We start from the raw sequence: 17,080 nt of genomic DNA on the forward strand, positions 1-17,080 counted from the left end.
GGTTCCTGATGGTTTCTTTCGCTTTGCTTTCTTTTGGTGTCTTCTCTCTCTAGTCTTCACTAAGGAAGACACAAACAATCTCCCAGATGTACTAGAGGATCAGAGGCATTAGCGATATCACGATCTCCCGCAGCTGCGGGAGCCTCCGACTGCAAGCGTTCCCTCGATCGCTGGAGAACACCCGACATTGTACCTGGAAACACCGGTAAGACCTCCGGAGTTGACGGGCAGGATCTCCCAGGAGCAACGGAGCTGGAGCTGCTGACTGAGGGAATCCCTGTTCCAATGCAGGCTCGTAGAAACAGCAGGTACAGTAAGTACAGTACCTGTAAACAACGGGGAGGCCTCGATTGTGTCTGGAAACGTGGCTGACGGGCAGGACTTCAGGTCAGACTGAAGCGCAGGGGACTTTGACCCCCTCTCCCTAACATCCTCCTGGCCAATGTACAGTCCCTTGAAAATAAAGTGGAGGACTTAAGGGCAAGGCTGCTGTACCAAAGGGAGCTGAAGGAATGCTCTGTATTCTGTTTCACAGAGACATAGCTCACCCCCAGCTCCCCAGACTCAGCAGTCCAGCCTGAAGGTTTCTCCATCCATTGCATGGACCGTACATTGGCATCTGGGAAAGGGAGAGGAGGGGGCGTCTGCCTCATGGTCAACTCTGCGTGGTGCTCAGATATGGCAGTCCTATCCAACTCCTCCTCTCCACACCTCGAACACCTAGCTGTGAAGTGCAGATGTCCATCTGGCACTGGAGGAGCTGCACGCCGTGGTCAACAAGCACCAGATGGCTTACCCCGAGGCATTTACCACCATAGCTGGGGACTTCAACAAAGCCAACCTTAAGAAATTGCTCCCTAACTTCCATCAACATGTCTCCTGCAGCACCAGAGGACCAAACACCCTCGACCACTGATACACCACCATCAAGGATGCCTACCGCTCTATCCCTCGCCCTTATTTTGGTAAATCCAACCATACTGCGGTGCTGCTTCTTCCTGCCTACAGGCAGCAATTGAAGAGCGCACCCCCAGAGGTGAGGACTGTACAGAGCTGGGGGGCAGAGGAACAACTCCAGGACTGTTTGCAGTCTGTAGAATGGGCAATGTTCAGGGACTCGGCAACGGACCTGAATGAATACGCCACAGTCGCTACAGAAATGTGTGGAGGACTGCATCCCAACAAAAGAAAGTGTGGAGGACTGCATACCAACAAAAACCTTCCGAGTTTCCTAACCAGAAATCTTGGATGAGCCATGAGATCCGCATTCTCCCGGGCATTCAGGTCTGGAGATACAGAGGTCTACAAGAATTCCAGATACGACCTTGGTAAGGCCATCAAAAAGGCCCAAAGGGACTTCTGCTCCAAACTGGAGGATGAGACATATGTTCGGTAACTGTGGCGGGGCTTGAATGCAATCACCTCCTACAAAGCGAAACCAGGAGGCAGCTCGAATGTCAGCAAAACATCACTCCCTGATGAGAATGTGTTTTACGCACGCTTTGATAGGGAGAATACTGATGTGCCTTCCCGAGCCCCCATTCGCTGTGATGGTATTTCAGTCACAGTCACAGAGGCCGACATCAGAAGATCCTTCAGAGGGGTGAACCCTCTTAAAGCGCCTGGACGTGATGGTATACCCGGTCATGTTTTAAAAACCTGTGCGGACCAACTGGCTGGAGTTTTTACGGAGATTTTCAACCTCTCACTTCTGAGGTCTGAGGTTCCTACCTGCTTTCAAAGGGCATCAATAATACCAGTGCCCAATAATACCAGTGCCCAAGAATGACTATCGACCAGTGGCACTAACGTCTGTGGTGATGAAGAGCTTTGAGAGGCTGATCATGGCGCAAATCAACTCGTACCTCGACAAAAGCCTGGACCCACTGCAGTTCGCTTGCCACCACAACAGATCAACGGTGGATGCGATCTTACTGGCTCTCCACTCCGCTCTGGACCACTTGGACAACAAAAACTCATATGTCAGGCTGTTATTCATTGACTACAGCTCGGCATTTAATACCATCACCCCCTCCAAGCTGGTTACCAAGCTCTCAGATCTGGGTCTCTGCGCATCCCTCTGCAATTGGATCCTCGACTTCCTCATTCGCAGACCACAGTCCGTCCGTATTGGTGGAAATGTGTCATCCTCGATAACAATCAGCACGGGATCACCTCAAGGCTGCGTGCTCAGCCCCCTGCTATACTCACTCTATACTCATGACTGCGTAGCCGGACATAGCGAACTCCATCATCAAGTTCGCCGATGGGGACAAGTCAGAGTATAGAAGTGAGATCGACCGATTGACCAAATGGTGCCAGCACAATAACCTGGCTCTCAACACCAGCAAAACCAAGGAACTGATTGTGGACTTTGGAAGGGGTAGGATGGGAACCCACAGTCCTGTTTATATCAACAGGACTGTTGATGGTGGAAAGGGTCAAGAACTTCAAATTCCTGGGCGTGCATATTTCCGAAGATCTCTCCTGGTCCCTGAACACTGATGCAATTATAAAGAAAGAACATCAGCGCCTCTACTTCTCGAGAAGATTACAGAGAGTCAGTATGTCAAGGAGGACTCTCTCGAACTTCTACAGGTGCACAGTAGAGAGCATCGTGGCTTGGGTCGGCAACTTGAGTGTCCAGGAGCGGGAAAGGCTGCAAAAAGTTGTAAACACTGCCCAGTCCATCGTCGGCTCTGACCTCCCTACCATCGAGGGGATCTATCGCAGTCGCTGCCTCAAAAAGGCTGCCTACATCATCAAGGACCCACACTCATCTCTCCACTGCCATCAGGTAGAAGGAACAGGAGCCTGAAATATGCAACATCCAGGTTCAGGAACAGCTGCTTCCCCACAGCCATCAGACTATTAAACACAACTTCAAACAAACTCTGAACTATAACAGCCTATTGCACTTTATCTGTTTGTTTATGTGTGTGTGTATATATATTCTATGGTATATGGACACACTGATCTGTTCTGTATTTATGCCTACAATATTCTGTTGTGCTGCAGCAAGCATGAATTTCATTGTCCTATCTGGTACACATGATAATAAACTCTCTTGACTTGTCTTGATATAGGGAGACAGGAACTGAAAGAAATTTGCATTAGGTGAGAAATAGTATTGGGTAGACTGATGGAACCGAAGGCTGATAAATCCCGAGGGCATGATGGTCTGAATCCCAGGGTACTCAAGGAGATGGCTCTGGAAAACGTGGACACATTGGTGATCATTTCCCCCATGTTCTATAAATTCAGGATCAGTTCCTGTGGATTGGAGGGTAGCTAATGTTATCCCACTTTTCAAGAAAGGAGTGAGAGAGAAAACAGGGAATTATAGACCAGTTAGCCTGACATTGGTGGTGGGGAAGATGCTGGAGTCAATTATTAAAGAAGAACGGCACATTTGGATAACAGTAAAAGGATTGGTCCAAGTCAGCATGGATATATGAAGGGGAAATCCTGCTTGACTAATCTTCAGGAATTTTTTGTGGATGTGACAAGTAAAATGAATGAAGGAGAGCCAGTGGATGTAGTGTATCTGGACTTTCAGAAAGCCTTTGAAAAAGGTCCCACACAGGAGATTATTGGGCAAAATTAGAGCACATGGTATTGGGGGTAGGATATTGACATGGATAGAGAATTGGTTGGCAGACAGGAAATAAAAAGTAGGAATAAACAGGTCCCTGTCAGCATGGCAGGCAGTGGCGAGTGGAGTGCCGTAAGGCTCGGTGCTGGGGCTGCAACTATTTACAATATATATTAATGATTTAGATGATGGAATTAAAAGTAACACTAGCAAATTTCCACATGACACAAAGCTGGGTGGCAGTGTAAACTGCGAAGATGATGCTAGAAGGTTGCAGAGTTACTTGGACAGGTTGAGTGAGTGGGCAGATGCAGTATAATGTAGATAAATGTGAGATCCATTTTGGCAGCAAGTTCACAAAGGCACATTATTATCTCAATGGTGTCAGATTAGGAAAAAGTGAAGTACAACGAGACCTGAGTGTCCTTGTACAACAGTCACTGAAAATAAACATGCAGGTACAGCAGGCAGTGAAGAAAGCTAATGGCATTTTGGCCTTCAAAACTAGAGGATTTGAGTATCGGAGTAAAGAGGTCCTGCTGTAGTTGTACAGGGCCCTGGCGAGACCACATCTGGAGTATTGTGTGCAGTTTTGGTCTCCTAATTTGAGGAAGGACATCCTTGCTATTCAGGGAGTGCAGCATAGATTCACGAGGTTAATGCCCGGGATGACCTGTCATATGAGGAAATACTGGGCTTGAAGGATACTGGAATTTTGAAGGATGAGAGGGAATCTTATAGAAACGTATAAAATTATAAAAGGATTGGACAAGCTAGATGCAGGAAAAATGTTCCCAATGTTGGGCGAGTCCAGAACCAGGGGCCATAGTCTAAGAATTATAGGGATGACCATTTAAAACTGAGATGCAAACAAACTTTTTCACCCAGAGAGTTATGAATTTGTGGAATTCTCTGCCACAGAGGGCAGTGGAGTCCAATTCACTGGATGAATTTAAAATAGTTAGATAGAGCTCTTGGGGCTGGCGGAATCAAGGGATATGGGGAGAAGGTAGGTACGGGTTCCTGATCGTGGATGATCAGCCATGATCACAATGAATGTTGGTGCTGGCTCAAAGGGCCGAAGGGTCTCCTCCTGCACCTATTTTCTACGTTTCTATGGTTACCCTCTTTCCATTAATGTACATAAAATCTCTTTGGATTTTCCACAATATGTATTATTTGCCAGACCTATCTCCTTCTGCCTTTTTTCCCCTCTTGATTTTCTTCTTAAGAATGCAATGTTAATTACATTGCCATCAAACAACAGTGGATCCAGCACCAATCGCTGTGGCACACTACTGGTCACAGGGCTCTGGTCTGAATAACAATCCTCCACTACCACTCACTCACTCCTTGTTGTATCTAATTGCTAGCTCGCTCTGGACCCCAAGTGATTTACGCTTCCAAACAAACCTACAGTGCAGGACCTTGTTAAAGGCCTTGCAAGAGTCCATATAGATGATACAATACAATACAATACAATACATTTATTTGTCATTTGGACCCCGTTGAGGTCCAAACGAAATGCCATTTCTGCAGCCATACATACAAAACAAAAAAGACCCAAGACCCAACACAATTTACACAAACATCCTTCACAGCGCATCTTCTCCTCGCTGTGAAGGAACGCAAAAAAAACATATCTCTCCCCTGCACTCCCCTCTCCCCCCCATGTCAGAGTCAAAGCCCCCGGCGGGCGATGTTAAATGTCCCGCAGCCATTAAAGCCATGATGTCTACTGCCCTGCCTTTATCAATCCTCTCAGTCACTTCTTCAAATTTGTGGAATGTTGTTTCCCACATTCAAAGCCATGCTGACTATTTATAATCCTTGCCTATCCACATGCAGGTAGATCCTGTCTTCACAATACCGTCTAGTGTCTTTCCCACCACTAATATTAGGCTGACAAAAGTGCTGGAGAAACTCAGCGGGTGCGGCAGCATCTAGGCTCACCTGCCAGTGGTTCTTTGAAGTTTCCTGGAGAATACTTTGATCACAAATGTTTTATGTGTTTGAACATTTACATTGCAAGTATTAATGCAATATTTTTTGTTAAATTGAACTCAAAAGATCAATTGCAAATAGTTCTATAATTTGGAAGTACCATTTAATTGAATTACATATTCAACTGTAATTATGTTCTGTGGTGACCATCCCTTCCCCTTTCCCTCTGCTCCAACCAACCCCTCCCACTCCAAAGCAGCTGAAACTACATCATAAGTCATACAGCGATACAACGTGGAAACAGGCCCTTCAGTCCAACTTGCCCACACCGGCCAACATGTCCCAGCTGGACTAGTCCCACCTACCCGCATTTGGTCCATATTCCTCTAAACCTGTCCTATCGATGTTCCTGTCTAAATGTTTCATAAACATTGGGATAGTCCCTGATTAAACGACCTCCTCTAGCAGCTTGTTCCACACACCCACCACCCTTTGTGTGATAATGTTACCCCTCAGATCCTATTGAAATGTTTCCCATTCACCTTAATCCTATGTCCTCTGGTCGCCGATTCACCTACTCTCGGCAAGACTCTGTGCATCTACCCAATCTATTCCTCTCATGATTTTATTCACCTCTATTGTTACCTGGTTAGGATACGCATCACTGTGAAATGACTTTTCCAGTTATAAATTGTGTTTTAAATTAAAGATTCAGATCCCACGTGGAATATGTATAATGTGATTTAATTCCTTATTTAGGTGGAATATCTATTAACAGACAAAACTGGAACATTGACTGAAAATGAAATGAAATTCAGGGAATGCTCCATTAATGGCATTAAATACAGATATACCAACGGCACTTTGGTCGCTGACGGAGCGACTGGAGAGATTAACGGACAAACATTTGTAAGTTCCAATTACGTTAGATATATGTTACTTCAACACGACTTTTTAATTTTATATTATACTAGACCAAGTGCTGACCCGTTGGGTCTGCTCCCCCAACGCAAGATTCCCCACTCACCCGTTCCCCCAACGCAATATTGCACCACTCACGCATATCCCCCAACTGCGCAGGCACAGCTCATTTCTCTTCATCCCCCAGCACTCCCTCCTCTTCCTCTTCAATCCCTGGAGAGGGGGGTAGAGAGGGAGGAGGGTGGTAGAGTAGGGAGGGGGGGGGGGGTAGAGAGGGAGGGGTGGTTGAGAGGGGGTGCAGAGAGTGGGGGGGTAGAGGGAGTGGGAGGGGGGTAGAGTTGGGGGGAGGGAGGGTAGAGAGGCGGGAGATAGAGAGGGTGGGAGTGAGGGTAGATAGGGAGGGGGCATCTCCCTCCTCCACCCCTCCCCATCTTCCTCCTCCATCCCCCACCCCCATCTCCTTCTACCACCCCACTCCCCACCCCATCTCCCTCCTCATTGCCCTAATTCTCCTCCCCTCACTCCCATTCCCTGCCCCAGGATCTACCCAGGTTGTAGAGCAGCGCCAGGGCCTGGTTCTCGTACTCGGCCCGGCCCTGACTGTAGACTCCAGCTGTCAGCTCGGCTGCCGCCTGCGCTATAGTGCAGGCTACGACTTCATCTCCGGGCTCGTCCCTGACCACGGACCCAGGCTCGTCCTTGGTTCCAGCGGCGGCTTCTTTTTCGGTCCCGGCCATGGCCCCATCCCAAGCCCCAGGCTCGGCTCTCACTCCAGCTCCAGAACCACCCTCCACATCGGGCGTCGGTGTCGGGCGGCAGCAGCGGCCGCCATGCGACCGCTGGAGTGCACCTCCCTCCCAGAGTGTTCCGTCCTGCCTTGCGAGTGCATTGTGACGTCGGGTTTTTTTTTCTGAAAGAGGTGAGTTTTCGGGCTGTTTTTAAAACTTTAAACAATTAAAAAGTCAGGAAATATAGGCGGGGATGTGACGTGAAGATGTTTGTTGCTTCAACGGGAAAAATGTGAGTAGAATGTGTGAAAATGGGAAGGCTGTTGCCTAGTGTTTGGAAGAAAATAGGAATTAGCCAATTGAGCCTAGTTCACTGACACACACACACACACACACACACACACACACACACACACACACACACACACACACACACACACACACACTTACTTACTTAGATTCTGGTGCTTCTCCAGGTGACAAATTTTGACAAAGGCTTGAGTGGATATTTTATGTGCAGTATTAGTGTAAAATGATCTTTCATTTAGTGAGTTTGACCCTATTCTCTCCTCAACAAATGCAAGTATGAAATAAATGCCAAAATGCTGGAAGAACTTAGCAGATCAGGTAGCATCAATGAAGAAAGGAAGAGTTAATTTTCCAGTCTGGTCTTTGCAAAGTACTTCAAAAAAACAATACATTTTCCCATTCTTAGAAAAATAGTAGAGGGAATGATGGGTGAGAGGGGTAAGATGAGGTAAAATCTGAAGTGGAAGGCAAGAAAAATTAACAAATAAAATTATGGGTAATAGGACGTCAAAAAACAATAGGTCAACAGAGGTGATAGTTGAGCATGGTTCTACTCAGTGTCCAAAGGGACAAATAGAAACATTCTTGATCAATACAAACATCCAAGGTGAAACTTGATTAATGCTTGATTATGTTGACTGCAACATTTTAAAACAGTTAATATTTTGAATAATTAAGCTTTACTTTTGTCAATCCACCTTATCATGCCTTGTGGTGAAGTTACATCTATATTTTTTTAGTTTAGAAACACAGTGCAGAAACAGGCCCTTCAGCCCACCGGGTCCACACCGACGATCGAGGCCCGCATATTAACACTACCCTACACACACTAGGGACAATTTTACATTTATACCGAGCCAATTAACCTACAAACCTGTACATCTTTGGAATGTGGGAGGAAACCGAAGATCTTGGAGAAAAGTCATGCAGGTCATGGGGAGAACGTACCAACTCCGTACAGACAGCACCCGTAGTCGGGATTGAACCCGGCTGCGAGCGATGTAAGGCAGCAACTCTACCGCTGCACCATCATGCCACCCTTTATTGAATTTACATTGTGCAGAGTATGCAGTTAGGATTGCTGCTTATATAATTTGGTAGTTTCAACATACTCAATTCATCTCAGGCAAAATTATTAACATTGAATAAGGTTAATAAAGGTAAATATGTACATATAGCATGTCTATAAACCCTCCCCACTGTTTCATTTTGTGTCTACTATATTTCAATGTCTCATCTCTCTGACCCTTGCATTGGAAATTGAGGATCTTAACTATTGTCATCGAGTTGGCATGTTATGCTGTCATTATGACTTTGTTGAGTGGTGTGGGCTGAATCACCTGCAGCTCAACACCGACAAGACTATGGAGTTAGTGGTGGACTTTAGGAGGAGAGGAACACTCCTGTCCACTGTCTCCATCAAGGGCGTGGATGTGGATGTGCAGTTTACCAAGGAGAACAAGAACCTTGGAGTTCACCTGGACAGTAAACTGAACTGGTCCAGGAATGCTGAGGCACTGTATAAGAAGGGACAGAGCCGTCTGTACTTTCTGAGGAGGCTCCACTCCTTCAACGTCTGCAGTACAATGCTGCAGATGTTCTACCAATCGGTGGTGGTCAGTGCCATCCTCTACGCTGTCGTGTGCTGGGGCAGCAGGGTGAGGGCCGTGGACGCCAACAGAATCAACAAGCTCATCAGGAAGGCTGGCTCTGTCCTGGAAGTGGAGCTGGATTCATTGGAGGTGATCTTGGAGGGGAGGATGTTCCTCAAACTACGGAGCATCTTGGACAATACTGGTCAACCTGAGGAGCACCTTCAGCAACAGACTGGTTCCACCAAGATGCAGCACAGAACGCCACAGGATATACTTTTCCCCTGTGGCTATCAACTGTACAGCTCCTTCCCCTTCTGTCATGGGGTAGCCCCCCCACACAATCTTTGCACATCCCCAATTCTGGACTTTCCACTCGTCATTTTAATTTCATGTTTCATGTACAGTGCCCAACGTAATGTTTGGGACAAAGACCCATCATTTATTTATTTGCCTCTGTACTCCACAATTTGAGATTTGTAATAGAAAAGATCACATGTGGTTAAAGTGCACATTGTCAGATAAAGGCCATTTTTATCCATTTTGGTTTCACCATGTAGAATTTACAGCAGTGTTTATACATAGACCCCCCATTTCAGGGCACCATAATGTTTGGGACACAGCAATGAAAACACTGTTGTAATTTCTACACGGTGAAACAAAAATGGATAAAAATGGCCTTTATTAAAATCTGACATGTGATTTTTATTCTATTACAAATCTCAAATAGTGAAGTACAGAGGCAAATAAATAAATAACAGGTCTTTGTCCCAAACATTATGGAGGGCACTGTATCTTGTGTTTTAAGACTGCTGGCAGACTAATTTCCCTCCTGGGATAAATAGTTATATCGTATCGTATAAATTAGATTAGTGTCATTCAAAAAAGACTCTTTTATTGCTTTCAGTTGTGTCTGATTCTTTTCTTTCATCCTCCCTTATATATTGAATTATGTTTCTAAGATTTAATCGAGCCAAAATCTAAGGCCTTACAATTGACATGCAAAGTTAGTGCAATTTTGACTGTTGCTGGCTGAAGAGTACTTATCCTGCTTAATTAATGGTATGCTCTTCTAATCTACCTTTCAGGTAATTGTAGCAGAACTGAATGAATTTTAATCGAGATCAAACCCATGATGATTTGCGTTCTGCTATTTCTTAGTTCTTGATGAGATTTGGTTTGGCAAAACGAATGAATGTGTTATGATTGCTTTTCGCTTCTTTTCCTAGACTAATGAAGAAGTGATGTTCTTGAAGGCAATATCACTGTGCCACACCGTGCATATTAGTGATTTGGAAGAGACTAATAGACCTACTTTGAGGCATGTTGCTGCTGATGTATCCAAAGTACAATACTATGCTGCCTCACCAGATGAAATAGCTTTGGTAGAAGCTGCCAGAAGGTGAGCTTTTTTTCCCCCTTATTATTAATTGTATCTATCAATCTGGGTATTCATTCTCTATTTTCATTATTTCTGTGAATCTGAATTCAATATTTTGAGCAAGAAACAGTCACATCAGATCTCTTCTGATTGTGCTGTCCCATAAAATATGAGAGATCCTTATTCCCAGTTACTTGAACCCTACAGCCATTATGACAATAAATGAAGGTACTCCCACAATATGATGAACTGATAATAGGAAGTTTGGCATGCTATAAATGTGTTGTTCTTACAGTAACTTCAGCATTGTGGCTGTGACGTCCTATGTGTTATTTTAATGGATTTTCACATACTTCATTTCAGGTTATTGTGAAGTTTGACGCATTTAAGTGGTTCCATATGTGCCGTTTGCAGGGGTTTACTACTTGTACTCTGTATGTGGATTATTTTAAGCATGTAATATATGTATTCAGAACAATATGCTAATGTACTTGAGCCCGTTGAGTATTACTATATACGGTGGCAGACTGTAATTTGTTTTAAGATGGTGCAGTCTTCTGTTTACTGCGTAATGTCGTTGACTCTAGGTTTTGGTTGAGTAGTCAAGTGATCGCTGAGAAAGGCCGCACGTCTATCAAATAGCTTAAAGTTTGACGAATATTGATTTCCAAATGTCGTGAACTATGAAGTTTAGTGTTTTTAGTTCCACTCACAGACTAAAGTACAAAATCTTATTTGACATTTCAGTGCAGTACCATTACATTTGCAAAATGCTTCTAGGCATCCTAGGATCATGAACAGAACAGTGCAAGTAATTCCGGTCTAACACCGTAATTGTATTTTGAAGAAACTTTGTATTATAAAATCAATGCAGACAAAAGGCTAGATGCTAGAGAGTTTCAGATTTGCAGGTACTACGTTTTTTTTCCCCACAGGGTTTTCAAAAATAAGTCTTTTAAATAGCTACATGTTTATTTTTGTTACCTCAAGCAAAAATACCAAATACAGTATATTCCATGTTTATAAAAACATATTATTGCACGTGTCAATAGAAGCATTACGTGTCAAATTTAATAGCCACTTGTGATGAAACTTGCAGCTGGGGTCTTTAGAGACATTGGTGTGTAAGAGTTTCCATAGAAACAATTTTTATTTCACTGGACTGTTATTTTCCCACGGTAGCTTTTTTTCTGCATGTTGTTGTTTCCAAAGGAACTCATAAGAGGTTCTCTTAAAGGTTGGAAATTTAAAGAAGCAGTGTTTTTATTTGTTAAAGGGGCTGTCCCACTGTACGAGGTAATTCAAGCGCTCTCCCAAGTTTTTAAAAAAAAATCAAGCTCGTGGTAAGCACGTAGAATGTACGTAGCGGGTACGTCGGAGCTCGGGACGTCTCTTAGCGGCTCGTAACGCTAACGGCAGGTACTTGGGAAACGCGGTAAACTCGTGAAGACTCGTGAAGATTTTTCAACATGTTGAAAAATGTCCACGAGAGCCCCGAGTACCTACGAGCGGCTATTACCGTAATTCTCCGAGTTCGAATCGGGGGAAACTCGGGAGAACTCTTGAATTAGCTCGTACAGTGGGACAGGCCCTTAAGGAAGAGACAGATTGGCCAATAATAGAAAAGGAAGGTGTAGTGGTCTAGCCTAGTGAGAGCGGTCATGTTGAGGCCAAATGTAGACTTGAGCGTTTGCCCCCAGAGGCTTCGGGGAGAAGAGCTGAGAAAAGAAGTACTCAGCTAGCAGGCAAGTCAGTTTCAAACCCGGACATGGAGCAACAGCAGGGGGGTTTAAAAAAGAATTGTTGGGAATAAATAAAGTAGGGATGCAGGATCATGTGATGTGCTGCTTCTGCATGACGTGGTAGCAGGTGCAACGCTGTGTGGTTCCTGGTGACCACACCTGCAGTAAGTGTTGGTTGCGTGAGGAATTCAGACTCAAAATTGATTACCTGGATTCTGACTGCAAACACTGCAAACACATCGCGGATGGAGTGAATTTCCTGGACGCTGTGTATCACGAAGCAGTCACACCAGTTAGATTGCCTACTCCCAATTCGGTCCATGTGCAGGAGGAAGATAATGTGACTGTGAATGAGGCAGGTAGGGGGATCCAAGTGATAGTGTTGGAGGAGCCTCATCCCTTGAGCTTCACTTTCAGGTCTGAGAGTCTGGTTGCCTGTGAGGACGAGAGTCGAGGGCATAAGAAGAATGAACAACCTAACCATGGCACCATGGGTCAGGGAGCCATTCAAGAAGTGAGGCAGAAGAGATGCCAAGTTGTAACACGTAGTACTTGGGACGGTATAGTCGGGATTAGGCGATATATTGTTTGTCACAATGATCGAGAGTCCCGAAGGCTGTGTTGTCTGCCTCGTACTGGGGTTTGCGACATCTCATCTGACCCGCACAGAAACTTAGAGTGGGAAGGGGTACATACAGTTGTTGTGGCCTTTGTTTGAACCAACGACAAAGGTAAAATGGGGAAAGAAGCTCTGCTGAGGGAATTTGAGCAGCTCAGAACTAAAGTAAAAAGCAGGACCAAAAGGTGGTAATCTCTGAATAAGCGAGTTCGGTATTCCGACTACGCATGCCCAGGTCATAGGTCACTAGCTATAAAACAGTCTTGGCAACAGTGGTGCTGCATTGTGTGCAGGCATGCATTTCGTTCGTCGTGTTGAGTTGCTGATGGGCCTCCCCTTCCCCGGTGTCCTGTCCCTGTCCAGAGGTGTCCGGGGTGGCCCTGGGCTGGCGTGGTCGCCCCGGACTTGCAGCCGGCGCTGCAGCCACGGGGTTGGCCGGCAGCCCTCCACCTACACCCCCCTCCCCTCCCCTCAGTCCGACACCGAGATCCTGTTGAAGATGGGCAGCCGTCGGCTCTTCTCGAAGACGGGCGACTCGGAGCCGCTGCTGCTGGAGTTGACCTGGTCGGAGAGAGAATCTGCGGACGGGCTCCTGCCACATGGGCAGGCCGGGCGCCCGCTGGAGTTGCGGGTAGCGTTGGTGATGGTGGTGCTGGCGGCAGCAGCATCCTCATCCCCCTCCCTTGCACAGAGTCTAGGCTAGCTCCAACTCCAGGTCGGAGCTGAAGGCAGCCCAGTCTCGTGCCAGGCCAGAGGAGGCTGAGCCCAGGCTGGCACTCTGGCGCAGGCGAGGCTGGGGCCCTCGCTCCTCCTCAGGGTTGTGGATGAAGTGGCAGCGGGTACCGTAGGGGCAGAAGCCGGTGGTGTGGAAGGTGCGGCTTGTACTTGGAGTAGCGGCTGAAGCCATGGGCAAACTGGCACTTGTCGCCATAGCGGCCCAAGGGGAGCGGGCCCCTCTGGAGTTGGAGTGGGGTTGGGCTGGAGTTGGCACTGGCTGTGGGTCTGGGGCCACTAGTGTTGTCAGTCCAGGCTGTCGTTTGGCCATGCGGGAGAGGCGGAGGAGAACTAGGGTTGATGCTTCCCCGCGCTGGGTCTGGGGGCCAGTGTCCTGTCGGTCTGGACGTCTCGAGTGGTGGGGGGGGGTGACCGGGATGGTTCAGTGGCAGATCGGCAGCGCTTGCGGGTCTGCCGCCCGCCCGGTCTCCTTCTTCCCCCCCCCCCCCCCCCCCCCCCGGTCTCCCCCGCCCGGTCTCTCCCGCCCGATTAAACCCCCCCCGGTCTTCCCCCCCTGTCTCCCACTGTAAAAAGACAAAAAATCAGACCAAAACTATACTCACTGAATCTACATTTTTATTTAAAGCGTTCGACCTTTGACAAACCCCATGATTCCTTGCGTTTTTCGGAATATCGAACTCGCTTATTGCTACCTGACCAATGAGCAAATTGGCATATGGTTGATGAGATTAGAAAATTAAACATGTTGCTCAAAGATTGGAGTGGGAGAAGTGAGTTTGAATTTGTAGTATGACGCAGGATCTTTTAATCCCCAAGATGAAGAAACATACCAAGGGGAGAATGAGGTTATTGTGGCTGACAAAGGAAGTTAATGATACCATCAAAGCAAAAGAGATGGCATATAACATGTTGAAGATATGTGGGAAACTAGAGGATTGGGAAGCTTTTAAAATCTAACAGAAAAGAACTAAAAAGGAATGGGGAGAAAAGATAAAACATAAAGGTAGACCAGTCAATAATATAAAAGAGGATAACAAAAGATTTTACAGCTAAATAAGAATACAGAGAAAGCGCAGATAAAAATGTACAAGGGCCACAACAAGCTAGGTTGCAGATCAAGAATTTATCTTCGAGGGCCCTGGGTCCGTTCGAGACTGATAATGAGAAAGAAGCTGTTGTAGAGTCTGGGTTTGTGCTTTCAAACATTTGTGATGAATTATGTTCCCCAGGCAGCCTGAATTGTAAAAAGAGTCAATGGAGGGGTGGATGGGGTCTCGACCCAAAACGTCACCCATTCATTCTTTCCATAGATGCTGCCTGACCCGCTGAGTTACTCCAGCATTTTGTGTCTACCTTCGATTTAAACCAGCATCTGCAGTTCTTTCCTACAAGTCAGTGGAGGGGTGGCTGGTTTGTGTGGCGAACTGGCCAGAATTTGCAAGTCTTTGTAATTTTGTGCAGTCTTTGAAGAGCAGTTGTTATACCAAGCTATGATGCATCCATGTGGAATGCTTTATCTGATGAATCTATAAAAGTTGGCAAGATTCATTGGGGGACATACCAAATTTCCTCAGCCTTCTGAGGAAGGAAGGATTTATTGGCCTTAGCTGCGATTTGGATGGATTAGGACAGATTGTTGGTGATATTTATGCCCAGGAACTTGAAGCTGTCAACTATCTCCACTTCAGCACTATAAATTCTGACTGCTGTGTGTTTACTACTCCATTTCCTGAAGTCAATGACGAGCTCCTTCATCTTAGTGACATTGAAGGAGATGTTGTTGTCTTGGCACCATGTTACTCAGCTCTCTCTCTCTTGATGATGTCTAATGATGTCACTTAAACTCCAGCGGGAATCACGTCAGAGATTAGTATTGCTGCAGACTAGATCAGGAAGTGGCATTGCTTCGCTTGCCTACCAGGGGACTACCAGAGAACCAGGGGCCACAGTTTGAGAATAAGGAGTAGGCCACTTAGAACGGAGACGAAGAAACACTTTTTCTCACAGAGTGGTGAGTGATGAGTCTGTGGAATTCTCTGCCTCAGAGGGCGGTGGAGGCAGGTTCTCTGGATGCTTTCAAGAGAGAGCTAGATAGGGCTCTTAAAGATATGGGATATGGGGAAAAGGCAGGAACAGGGTACTGATTGGGGATGATCAGCCATGATCACATTGAATGGCGGTGCTGGCTTGAAGGGCCAAATGTCCTACTCCTGCACCTATTGTCTATTGTCTATTAATAGACTATAATATTAACTTGTGTTGAACCTGTTGGTTAGACTTGCATGGCATTGTGTAATAGTGAACATTGTGAAAGGCAACAATTTAGAGGGCAGCCAAGTTTGAGAAGGATGCTCATAATTTACCCCTCTCCCCCAGTCGATGGTCTTTGTCAAAAGCTTTCAGATCAAAAAAGGCCATGAACACTGGTTGGTGCTGCTCGCTTCATTTTTCCTCAGTATGTTGGGCACTGATATTTTACAGCACCATCTGAAGAAAATGCAAAATTAAGGATATATGAATGAAAACAAAGAAGAATCCCAAGGAGTCGTAGCAGAGTGGATGAGCAGAGGATGTTATAACTTGAATTACTATCTAGAACATTGATTAGTTTAAAAAAATAAGAGGTAACCTCTTAAGGCACAGACGAGGTAGCATTTTATCAGCTTTTGAGGTGGAGAAACTTGCCGATTTTTCTTTAATAGGTAGATAGTCACATAATAAGCAAGGTTAAGAAGTTACCGGTTAAACAGGATCATAGAGTTGACGGCCATAATCTTGGATCTCAGAATTGATTTGAGGGGCCAAGTAGCCCGCTGCTTATAGTTCACATGTTCGTACAACGCCAGAGGGTTTGACCGATTATAAAGAGCTGAGAGCAAAATCAGAAGCACTGATATTGGCAGTTTAAATATGATGAAAGAGTTCTTTTGAGATAATATTAAGTACAAATGCAATCCTAATTGTAATCTGGTTGGCTAAACTTGAAAAATAATAACAAAAATCTATCTTCAATAGTGAAATATCATTTTTCTGAATAAAATGCCATTTTTTAAATTCATGTTATTGTTACTCAGCCACAGGAGTGCCAGTGCACTCAGATTACCTTTGCTCTACATTGCTGTTTAGCAAGTCCAAAATAGACGGTATTGGTGTCCTATTTTACCGGGGAAATATTTCTACATATTTTTTATTTGCTCGAACATCTACAAATATATTTTCCTTTTTACCCTTCACCTTTTTCTCATGCAACAATAGCAACTCATTTGGAAATATTATTGCACAGGTGCAGGTAGTTTGTGTAGCCTGCCAAATGCTAGAATGGGTCTGAGACATTAGTGTTTTGGAACCAAATACCGATTTCACCCAGTGTAAAATCTCTTCCACTTTCTACCAAGTGATCATCAAAGTCTAATTCTATATATCAAATCCTACTGGATAATTTATTTACCTTTAGCCTCAGCTTTGGAAAAACAAATTGTAGTCAATGTACCATCATGATCTTTAAGAAATTAAT

General features: G+C 45.4%; 1 protein-coding gene across 4 annotated transcripts in view; it reads left to right on the forward strand.

Moving 5' to 3' along the window:
* The window catches only part of atp11b (ATPase phospholipid transporting 11B (putative)), a 185,160-nt gene that overhangs the window by 72,788 nt on the left and 95,292 nt on the right, over positions 1–17,080 (forward strand). For all 4 annotated transcript variants that reach the window (XM_033032162.1, XM_033032163.1, XM_033032161.1 and 1 more), the window contains exons 13-14: positions 6,299–6,448; positions 10,319–10,491. In XM_033032162.1, the coding sequence (XP_032888053.1) occupies positions 6,299–6,448; positions 10,319–10,491 (323 nt within the window). The remainder of the gene's footprint in view (positions 1–6,298; positions 6,449–10,318; positions 10,492–17,080) is intronic.

The sequence above is a fragment of the Amblyraja radiata genome, chromosome 13, assembly GCF_010909765.2.
Source record: "Amblyraja radiata isolate CabotCenter1 chromosome 13, sAmbRad1.1.pri, whole genome shotgun sequence".
NCBI classification, from domain to species: Eukaryota; Metazoa; Chordata; class Chondrichthyes; order Rajiformes; family Rajidae; genus Amblyraja; species Amblyraja radiata.